Here is an 11,098-nt window from a genome sequence, read left to right as displayed (position 1 = left end):
TTTGAAAGTCATTTGTCTAACATGTAATAATGCAAGTTTCTGGAAAAACAAAAGTTGGGGTTGTATTCAGTTCAATGCCTTTCCCCTTTTCTCTACCTTTATTTTAATTAACCTGATAATCTTAGTGAAAGGGTCCAATAATTGAATTTAGCTTAGTACCCAGTTTTGTTTTATTTTCAACTGTCTTCTTTTTAATTTCCGACACTTTTTGGTGTACCTGAAGGCAGCAGCGTGGTCGTTAAGGAACTGCGAGGTGGTTGCTATGGTGGAGAGACAGTACACAGAGCGGACACTCATACCTATCTCTGTCAGATAACTTTCCCCCTGTAGTTTTAAAAACGAATCCAGAGGATTCAGTCTTTGTTTTATTAGAAAAAAGTATCACTGCTTGGATTTGAAAATAATAGAGTCGCAGTAGAAACGGAAGAATCAACGGCAGCAAAGAGGGACCCGACATTTCTATCCGTTCATCAAAGGTCCTGGGAGGATGCAAGGAAGCTTCTCATATCTCTTGTATCCTAAAATGATTTGTGTTATTAGTCTTATAGATACAGTAAATGACTTTGCCCAACATAAACACGTTAAATGGTGAAAATGTGCTGAGGTGAAGTTTGGGATTAATGTGTAACTGTTTAATTTATGAGATTATGAAATTTTTAAATTAAAAGCATTGCAAGTTTAGAGCCTTAGACAGATTTTATTTTTTTATTTTTTTCCCCAGGGTTTTTTCCATAAGGACTTTTGTTTAGTTCCGGTTTATTTTTTTTTAGTTTTTTCGTTTTTTTCCGTTTTTTGGGTTTTTTTAATTGTTTTTTTTATTTTTAATTAGTGAAATTAGATTGTAGTATTGTATTTAAGGAGAGTTTAAAAAGTTGGACTAAATGTTTCCTAATAAATAAATTGAAATTTATTGATCTCACAATGGAGAAATCAACTCTGTATTTAACCCATCCCCTTTGGCGAGGCGTGGGCTGCCATTGTGTGGCGCCAGGGAGCAATCTGGGGGTTAAGGGTCTTGTTTAGAGACCTAGAGTGGCAGGCTTTGGGAGTGGGTTTCAAACTCACAACCTCAGGATTCCAAGCTCTATGACCTTACCTCTAGGCTGCCCCTCCCACTATAATGATGTTTCAGGTAGAGAGAGCGAGTGGAAGCGCTTTATTTTAGTGAGGACATTGGCAGCAGTGTTTTGAATTATCTGCAGCTGCTAACTTTTAGAAGACTCTGCAAAGGTGTCAGAGTCCATCCAAACACGCAGATTTCTGGCCTGAGTGTTTTTTAATTATTGAAGCTGCTGACTTTTCGATTGCTCATCTTTGGGTCCAAAGTTAACAGCTCTGGTTTTGTTTTTTCAACTGAAGAAAGTTCTAGCACACTTTTTGTCAAGTTTTTCTTCTTAGCACAGTATTTCACTTCCAGACACTCCAGACTGGGATCCGATGTAAATCTGGAAAAAGAGCGACAACATTTGATTCAGCAGCAGAAGTTGAGCAAAGCCCGGGCTCGGAAATGTTTGCTGGAAACGAATCGACGGAGAAAGTCAGTTTCTCTCTTCGTTTTCTTTCTTTAATCTTTTTTTTCCTTTGCTGTGAGAAGATGTTTGCAGGTTACAACCCAAACATTTTCAGGGAGACTAAGATTACAGGACCTGAGTTCCTTGGCTCTCACCCTGGAAAATGTCTCTGTTGCCTTATATACTGTAATCCATCACTCATTAGTGTGAGATCTAAAAGGAGTCAACTGACAGCTTCTGCTGGTCTGAGTTTGTCAGCTTGTTATTTCTCTGAGGGCTAAAGCTGCAAAGGTCTTTCCTGCATGGATCTAAAGTCTCTTAGCCATACTAATGCTTTTGTATGTGTCTTTCTGTATCAGCAAAAGTGTAAAGGGTGTAAAGTTCTGTTTTTAAACAAAGAAAAATGTATTTCGTTATGAAAGGAAAAATTTTGGAGCTTCCTTCTCTTCTTTCTTTCTATTGTGTAACGATTCACAATTTGTCTTTGCGCTGATGTTTTGCTGTTTAGTTTAATAGATTATAAACTCTACAGCTCCTAAGAGGTTAATTGATTAACATAAGTGCACACATATTTCGTTTTGCATTACAACCACAAACCACAATGGTTTTCAGTTAAATCATATAAAACTGATTTTTGGGAAGTGGAATAAAAAATATTACTTGATATTCAAACGCCTGAAACAAAACAAAAAAGTTGCAGATGTTTGCACTAATACCCCAAATAAAATTCAGAGCCTTTAGAGGTTCCCCCAATTGGTAAACAGGGTCCATCTTTGTTGTAATTACACCTTCATGCCTAGCAGTATGCCTTGGCCAGCTTTCCACAGAGTTTTTCCCTATTTCTTATACATGAATATTGTAAGTTGTTTCAGAGCCTTTTACCATTTTTGAATGAAGGCCTTTTTTTTTGCAGGTGTTCCATAGAGGGAAGATTTGTGGAGTCAGTTTTTTTTCTCTCAACAGATTGAGACTGAGACAATTACCAGTAGAGCAGCCTGTTTAGTTACCAGATGTCTTTGAATGCCTCTCTGATTAATAATCTCCTTGTTCAGCCTCAATTTAGGTGGACAGCCATGTCTTTCCATGTTTGGTTAATTCATTAACACTGTAATTCCCAAACTTTTTTTGCTGGGCCGCCTTTCAACACAGGTTTTGCACCCTCCTCCCCCCAACCAGCCTTTTCAACTGTATACTGCATTTAATAACATATTAAAAATAATATAAACTACAACCGGGCTGCACAGTGGGGCAGTGGGTAGCACTGCTGCCTTGCTGCAAGAAGATTTCTGGTTCAATCCCCAGCTCAGGGTCTTTCTGCATGGGGTTTGCATGTTCTCCCTGTGTATCCACAGTCCAAAAACATCACTGTTAGGTTATTTGGCTTCTCTAAATTCTCATTAGGGGTGAGTGGGTGCGTAAATGGTTGTTCATCCTGTTTGTCTCTGTGTTGCCTTGCAAAAGACTGGGTGTACCTCGCCCTTAGAAATCTGGAGATAGGCACCAGTACCCCTTGCAATCCCACTAGGGAGAAGCGTGATGGAAAATGGATGGATTGATAAACTACAATCTTCTTCAAATCACAAAACTACCCCTTTTAGATTGTAATCATTTTAAGAATTCAACATTACTATTAATACTTAAAAAAAAAAAAAAATTGAATTTATTTCCTGCATGCCTGAATGCATGTTGCCCGGCTCTTGGCCTCCTTAGCCATTGCGGCGAGCTGATATAAATTAAAGATGACTGCTATTTGACATTTCTGAAAGAAAATTATTTTTTGAATTTAAAATGTTTCTGCAAAACATGAAAACATGGGACTCTCAAATGACTGTGTTTGTGGCTCAGGGCTTTGGAAGAACGGCAGAAACAACTGGAAATTCAGGAGGAGCGGCTGAGAGAGAACATCCTGCAACAGCGCAGACAGAGAGTGGAGGATGCAACCAAGCGCTTTCAGAGAGCCCATCTACCACCATCCCAGAGATACAGGCAAAGTTAGTGTTGTGTTTCACACATGCAACGCACAACTAAAAGCTCATTTATTAACAACTTACACTTAACATTAGTGTTTCCTTTATTTTACAGCTTTCAGAAACAAGGCTACTAATATTGAAGATGCACTCAGTCAAATCCAAAGCTCCTTGGCTTCGTATAACCAAGACTCCTCTGCACTGTCCACAGCAAATACTCATGGGTATAATGCCTGACTTTAAATTGCTCATACTTTGGACACATAATAGCAAAAATAACAATACAGCTTCCCTTTATATCTCACCGATATATTGTTTTTTGATATGCGCTGCCTGGACAGGAAAGGTCATGGGGTTATATTGATATTTGGTTAAGCCTTCAAAAAAATGAAACATGTGCCACTAAAAGTATTTTTGACAAGTGTCCAGAATGTTATATTTATTTTCTTTAAAGATTTGTGTGAAGTTTTTGCCAAGAATTAACAAAATATCCAAAACAAAACAAGTGGACTTCATTTCCTGCTAGTGAGGAAGAAGACAGGTTTCTCCCACACCAAATCAAATCTTTGCCACAAGGAATTAGGAGATTTCTGAAGACAAAATAAGGTCTAAACTGGTTCTATGATGGTGTGCACACTAAACTATATGGTGAGCATAAATCTGAACCATATAAAGAAAAAGGGTGCACTACAGGAGAACTCATTATATTCCCATTCACAACAAAACAAAGTTTTAGGCATAATAATGTAGCAAAGATCAGTTATGTCACATTACTTAATCTACTTATCACTCTGCAATGAAGAAATGCATAAATAATTAGACTATAGTGTAATTTTTGATTGCTCCAGAGCTTATCATTGCTCTTTGACAAAAATAACTCCATCAGATTTATAATTAATCGGAACTCCACTTATTTGTTTTGTTTCCTTCCTTTTTGATAATATGGCCAATTTGAGAACATAGCAACAACTTTTGCAAACTATGTAATATATTTGCTGAAAAGGCTTTTCGAGGAATTAAGTAACTCATTGTCTCCACTGGGTTAGTTCATTCCTCGATGTGATTTTTCTTACTGGAATTTTAGGTATTGTTTACTATTTTTTTTTTCTAGCTGAGGGAATGATATTCAATTTAACTTTCTCTCTTTTCTCCTTGAAAAAGTTTCCCTTATTCTACAAAGCCTCCCACAGATTCTAAATCCTCTCACCGCCAAGCGCTCTCTGCTGTGGAGGCCTATACTAAGCTGCTTCAGGAGCAGTGCACCATAGAGGAGGTATTTATGTATATTTATATATATATATATTGTTTTGTTGTTTTTTTAAAGGTGCACTGATACTTGAGACACCACTAGGGGGCAGCACTAGCTTTTAGGCATTCAATTATTCTGAATAGTGTCTTTATTAAAATGTTCTTTAAATTATTTGATTTTCCAACTGCCTTGAATGTCTTATGTTCTGTAGTTTTACTTACTCTTTTCTTATTTACATGTTTAGTTTATAATATTTAGTTTTAGAGTAAATTATTTAACTTCACATAAATTCCTGCATAAATATTTGAAGAGCTCTAACTACTTGTTATAAAGGTAGGCTGAGTGTCTGTAGCTCTGATCAGAATTTACTTTGTTTGGTCAAAACCAAAACCAAAACAAAAAATAAAGTACTGGTATCTAGCCGTTGTCAAAATTTTTATTTAAATATATACTAGATCCACTCCTTCCACTGTTTTTCTGTTTTTCCTTTCAAAATGATCATAGCTCTTGGTTGCACTTTAAAGTATTTGTAAAAATATGAATCAGTGCTTTCAATCTTTATTTCATCCTTTTCTTGCCTCCTTGTCTTAGGAAAGCCACCATTCTGATTCCTTGGTTTCTGAAAGCCTGTCAAGTAAGGACAGCTTGGAGGATGAGGACTCAAACCAAAGCCCATTAAATCTGCACAGCTCCTATTCATCATTCTTTCTAGATTCAGAGAACCAGAAAAAACAAACTGATTTGAATTCAACATCAGACCAAACTGCAGTCTCAGCGATGATGCTTCTTGATCCAAATCCGGCCAAACTTAGAAAATGTGAGGATTGCAAGCCAGAAAACCAAGAGAATTCTAATCTTTGGACTAATAACAACATGGTTGTATCCAAAACCTCTCTGAGGTTCTCATCTGAGAAGCGAACACCAAATGTAGATAACCCCCTAACCCTTAAGCATTGTGACCCATTAACTCGTTCCTCCCCTCTTAATAGAGACTCAGTGCATTTGATGAACAGTCACAGCAACAACCTTCTGGTAACAAATGAAGTTGGTACTGTTGATGCTGAAGAGGAAGCTTTATGTCCGAAAAAAGATCCTGCTAGATCTCAGATCAATGATAGTCAATTAAACTATTCCTCCACTCAGTACAATAATTTCTCTCATGAAAACAGCTTTCCATTTGAGTCACCGATGAAAAAAAGCACAGCCAATGATCACCCAAATGATACATTCTTTTTGCATATAGAGAAAGAAAATTTCCACCTGTCATCAAAGAAAGAAATCTGTGCTTCCATAAATAATCTTAATAAGGTCTCGAACTTAATATATGAAACAGAGAAGCCTAAAAATGCATCATTGCCATCATATTCAGACCCATCGAATATTCAGATAGAGACAGAGAACTGTCCAAAAGAAGAAGATATCAGACTACCTATTTCAGTGCCCCCCTCTGTGTCAATATGTGATATCAGATTTCTTAAAGGAATCCTCAAAAAACAGTCTAAGTATACTTTAGAAGATCCCTGTTTGCATGATTCAGGGGGTGTAACATTGGCAAAACATGTAGCATTAGCAATAAGAGACAGTATTGAATTGACAAGAGCAAAAACAAAAGATGTGGTGGTCAATAACACCATGAAAAAAAAGCTTCGTTGGTTTGACGAGGTGCTTCTAGAAAAGGCGGGTAAAGAGCAAAACAAAATGAAACAGGATAAAGGCATGTCTCACAGTCTTTTTAATCCAAAAAACGGCTCAAAGGACCACCATCAAGTTCTTACTACAGAGGCCGAGTCTTCAAAGCCTGCATCGGGAATGACCCCCACAGATCCTGCTGGTTATCACTTTACAAAAGAAGCATGGGCAGATGTTGGGGTTCAAGTAAACTTGCCCCAGGAGCAAGCAGACGAGGTCAAGGCGCGACGTACCAACACCAGGACTATTGGACCAAAGGTTCCTCGGAGAACTCATAATGCCACTGTTGTTGGGGGTCCTGTTTCCTCCGTGACAAGAAAGGGCACTGTCATACGACCTCAATCTGCTAGCGAGGTGAGTCAGATTGTCAAAACCCAAGGGAAGATCATGGTGCCCCGCCCACCTCCTCGGACAGAGCCGATGGGAGAAAAAAAAGCATGCATCAGAAAGACTCCATATGGCACCAACCACCCTGGCATCGATCATAAAGAGCCACTCGGTGCACAAGAGGCTCAGTACAAGAACAATTTCGCAGAGGTTTTCACATCTAACAGTCATCCTCCAGTCCCAGCAGATCCTACCGTTATGTACACAATAACACCACGCTCATATCCCTGCCCAGTCTGCCCACACTCTGACAGCAGTGCAAAAGGCACACCCAGTTCAAGACATCAGGAGACACACAACAGCAAAGGAAAAGGGACGATGAATGAGAAAGGCGTCTGTTTACATAGAACCCCCACAGATGAAGAGATTCTTCACGTCTGGCATGGAGTCCGCAGCGCCCTAAACACAAAGGATGGTAATGTATATTTTGACTGGCAACCACTCACTGCTTAGTCTTAGGTTAAATGCTATTTATATAGAGATTTGCAAAAGGTTATTGTTTTGTTTGACTTTCTCATGTTCAGTCAGGTTCAGCCACAGACTTCTATGTATTTTTTAGGGGATGAAAAAAAAGTGTAAAGTTATAGGAAAATGATCCATTGTTTATGTAGGCATGGATACAGGACTCAATCTGAATGAGTCCATACTTTGTACCGACTCAAGGTATTACAGCTGCATGTCTTTCTGGAATACAACATTGCCATGGGCATATAGAGATTGAAATGTCTCCCCATTCCTCTCTGAGCTTAGTAAAATTGGAAGCACCTGACAACAAAAAAGGTTATTTTTTCCACAGATTTTCCATTGGATTTATTGTCAGCCTAGACTTAGACTGGGCCATTCTAGCACATGAATATGCTTTGATTTTAAACTTAATTGTTTTCCTGCTTTAAGGTGAAGCTTTAATTGCACCTGAAGTCTCTTGGAGCCTAATATTCAAATTCTTTATCACGCTCTAATGATCTCTGTGTATCTTATCATCTCTGACCAACTTCCTTGTTGTTGCTGAAGAAAAGCAACACCATAGACCTGCTATCACCATGTTTTACAGCAGGGCTTGTATTTTCAGTTTTGTGTAAAGCGAGTTTTTCATTACATATAGCTTTATTACTTAAAGCCACATCTTAAAAGGTTTGCTTAATCTGACAATCATTTCACCATCCTCCATAAAGCTCAGATCTGTTGAGCTTACATCTAGCTGAACTTAATGGAAAAATTGCTGTTATTGATAAAAACACTGAAAGACTTGATACCTTCACTGCTCCCAAAAGGCCAGACAAGGTAACTTTTATACAAATGAAACATGACGTTGTCGTAGGCTTTGTTCTACCCATATCAAAGATATTATCAAATATGCAGGTTTTACTCCTTCTGTTGATAAAAACTTGTTAGCTTTATGAACTATCAGTATATAAAAACAGCCAGAAGACAAAGGGGGGCTTTCATTGTCACAGTGATACATGAACAGACTAGAAAAACATGCCCTCAGAAAAACTAAAATTCTAATGAATTCTTCTTTTATTGTCGTAATTTCTTTCATCTCCTTATTGAGCACATTGCAGATGATATGCTTGTGTTTATTCAGTTTCAGTTAATGTCCGTTTTGGTCCTCTACACGTTTTACTGTCCATTAAAACAATGTTATGCTACAGTACACAGACGCTAAGACCAAGCGGAAAGCCGCAGCTTAAGTTTAAGCCATCTACCCTGAATTTAGACTGCCCACAAGCTCCTGATTGTCCCACCGTCTTCTCTTGTGTGATTGTCTTTCACCGCTGTCACTCCTGAGAAGCTCACTTTACAAACATTTAATGCGGCACTGAATCAGGTCTGTGATTGGATGTTAGTTATATAAAAAGTTAGTTATATAAAAAAAAATACTTGCGTCCCCCACTTCTGAAATCAAAATTTAATTCATGCCCAGAGCCATCTCATTTCCTCAAATGTCTTTTAAATAAAGGGACCACCAACCTTTATAGAAGTTAGGTTTAAAGCGCACAATAGTAAATTCATAGATAGCTGCACAACACATGAAATGCATTAAATGCAACTACAATAATTTAGCTAAAGGGATCAAAAGCCTTTTACTTTTTTTGCATGTGTCCTTTTTGTTTGGTTGTTCATGTTTATGGGATTTCTGTGAAATATCCTCTTTTAGATAAACCTGCACTTAAAAAGCAAGCCCTGGAGAGCAGGCGAGTCTGCGGGAAATCCTGTGCCGAGCAGAGCAGACAACCTCCTGGCTCAGGAAGTAGAAGATTTCTTCAAAGCTTTCAGGTAAGTCTGTGTACAGGCCCCACAGTTGCCCTCTGGCGAGTGAAAGAGAAGATACTTATTAAAGATCCATTAGGTGGTAGGTTTAAGCATGTTTTGCTGCCACTTCAATGCAATGCATTGTCTAAATGAAACTGATTAACAGACATTTTATATTAGTCACAAAAAGACAATGCTTCTGATCTAAAACAAGGATAGACATGTACTTGCTAACAGTGTTATGGAATATTTAAGATCCCAATATAAAGCTTATCTGCAATTTATCTTGTTTTTTTTGTAGTATATGAACCAGAACTCTGAGCTAATGAGACCTGGTCCAAGGAATTGCAACATAGTGTCTCGAAATGAAGGTACTGGATTATGTATTTTATGATTATGATTAGTTTTTGAAAGTATATGCAGCCTTCACTGCTTCCCTAAAAGAAATGTGCATGTAAGAATTTTCTTATGATCCCCATATTATTGACAACATATCCAAATTTAATCCTAATATTTCAAAGTGACTCCAACCGACAGACGAGACAACACCATCCTAAACAACTTGGATTCAGAAAATTCAGTGCATTATGTTGTCATTTTGCATGACCCAGGTGTATAACTGGTAACTCCAAATGAGAGGTCTCATCGCTTTTCCAATCAAATGCTTTCTTCGTGCCACTCTTTTATTAAAGTCTATATTTTCAAACTTTTCCTCTTTACAGATCACTTCCCCTGAGCTGTCGATCTCTGCAGCTCCTCCAGAGTTACCTTGAACCTCTTGGCTGCTTCTCTGATTATTTTTCTCTTTATCTGGCTTGTCAGCTAATGTGGGCATTCATGTCTTGGTAGGTTTCCAGTTGTCTCAAGCTCTTTGTTCTTGTGACTTATGGACTGAACCAGTTTTCTATGGGAGCATTAAAATAACCCTAATCTCTACAACTCTCTTTGTGACCTGTTGCTGTTTTCCATAGGTTTTATTCTGACGTGTGTTCAGTAACACCATTACAGAACAGATGTAATTAACTCTTCAAAATTATGTTATTCTTATACATTTTTCTAAAGTCTTTATTTGTGTGTCCAGTTTTCTATCATCTTTTTGCTGCTGTAAACACCAGAATCTTCTATTGTATTCTATTCTATTATGCTAAGATCAAATAAAACACAAGTGGACTAGGTATTTGGGTGAATTCTGAGAAAAAAATGCACTTCTGTTTTTATTATTAATGAAGTTCAAGGACTATATTTCTTTAAAAGTGCTATAAAGATGTATGTTCCAGTATAACTGTTTTCCGTTGTCCTACAGGTTTTGAGAGTGCAGCCCGGTTACACATGGCTGAAGTGCATCCTGAAGGCCTTGTTAAACCGAATCAGACTGTGGCCATCATGAAAGCGCAGAGGCCTGAAATAGCACAGCAGGGGCTCACCACTCTTTCTTTTGAAGAGAAGAAAATCATGCTCTCTCTGGACAAACTCAACCACCAGCTGTACTGTAAGCTATTAGTGGAGGCTACATGCAAGAGACTTTAGCTGTTTGACAGAACTTTGATATCTAAATACATCCAAAGTTGACATCTTACTCATTTTCTATCATACTTGCAGGTTTGAAGGAGCATCAGGGAGGCAGACCTGGCAATAATGGTCAATTAATAATCAGTATACCCTTTGTAAGTGTATAAAAAAAAAAATGTTTTTACTTTAGCATCAAAACTTAGTGTAACAGAAGTGTTTATTTCTTTTCTTGGTGCTTCTTTTTTCAGACCGAAGAAGTCAAAGTTTCGAATAATCTCAAGCACCGGACATCTTCTGCAAACCAGCTTCATTACCAAAAGAAAATGTAACATGTTTGACTCTTCACACCCACCAGTTCTAATATAAAGGTTTTGCATTAAATAATTATTTGACAAAATGTGTCTGAGATTTATCAATAAAAAGAATTATTAAGAAGTAATAATATTAACGAAATGTGACAAACTTAAGCCCTGACTTTGGTTTTGTATTAGTCAATTTTATATATATATATATATATATATATATATATATAT

At 37.6% G+C, this 11,098-nt stretch overlaps 1 protein-coding gene across 3 annotated transcripts; it reads left to right on the top strand.

Annotated features, from left to right (window-relative positions):
* The first annotated feature begins 287 nt into the window (after positions 1 to 287).
* Positions 288 to 10,937, top strand: cep126 (centrosomal protein 126kDa). Of its 3 annotated transcripts, XM_015388537.1 has the most exons (11): positions 288 to 513; positions 1,418 to 1,537; positions 3,357 to 3,502; positions 3,594 to 3,702; positions 4,640 to 4,751; positions 5,319 to 7,218; positions 8,962 to 9,080; positions 9,358 to 9,427; positions 10,360 to 10,545; positions 10,656 to 10,720; positions 10,814 to 10,937. In XM_015388537.1, exons 1-11 carry the CDS (start codon positions 488 to 490, stop codon positions 10,892 to 10,894), a joined length of 2,934 nt encoding a protein of 977 aa, XP_015244023.1. In that variant the 5' UTR covers positions 288 to 487; the 3' UTR covers positions 10,895 to 10,937. The 3 variants fall into 3 exon arrangements, 2 of the variants coding, with proteins under 2 accessions (XP_015244023.1, XP_015244024.1); XR_001481620.1 differs by lacking the exons at positions 10,656 to 10,720; positions 10,814 to 10,937 and having other exon boundaries at positions 9,358 to 9,901; positions 10,360 to 10,379; XM_015388538.1 differs by lacking the exons at positions 10,360 to 10,545; positions 10,656 to 10,720; positions 10,814 to 10,937 and adding an exon at positions 9,779 to 9,887.
* The last annotated feature ends 161 nt before the right edge of the window (positions 10,938 to 11,098 follow it).

The sequence above is a fragment of the Cyprinodon variegatus genome, unplaced genomic scaffold (assembly GCF_000732505.1).
Source record: "Cyprinodon variegatus isolate N-32 unplaced genomic scaffold, C_variegatus-1.0 Scaffold427, whole genome shotgun sequence".
Classification (NCBI taxonomy): Eukaryota; Metazoa; Chordata; class Actinopteri; order Cyprinodontiformes; family Cyprinodontidae; genus Cyprinodon; species Cyprinodon variegatus.
The sequence above is the reverse complement of the archived record's forward strand: the minus strand, read 5'-3'. Positions and strand labels throughout refer to the sequence as shown.

What these genes read in the sequence shown, in the direction of transcription:
- cep126 (XM_015388537.1), top strand. Translation starts at nt 488, where the DNA reads ATGCAAGGAAGCTTCTCATATCTCTT. An exon ending in GAAACGAATCGACGGAGAAA is followed by an intron (nt 1,538 to 3,356) that starts GTCAGTTTCTCT and finishes TTTGTGGCTCAG; the next exon opens with GGCTTTGGAAGAACGGCAGA. An exon ending in CGCCCTAAACACAAAGGATG is followed by an intron (nt 7,219 to 8,961) that starts GTAATGTATATT and finishes ATCCTCTTTTAG; the next exon opens with ATAAACCTGCACTTAAAAAG.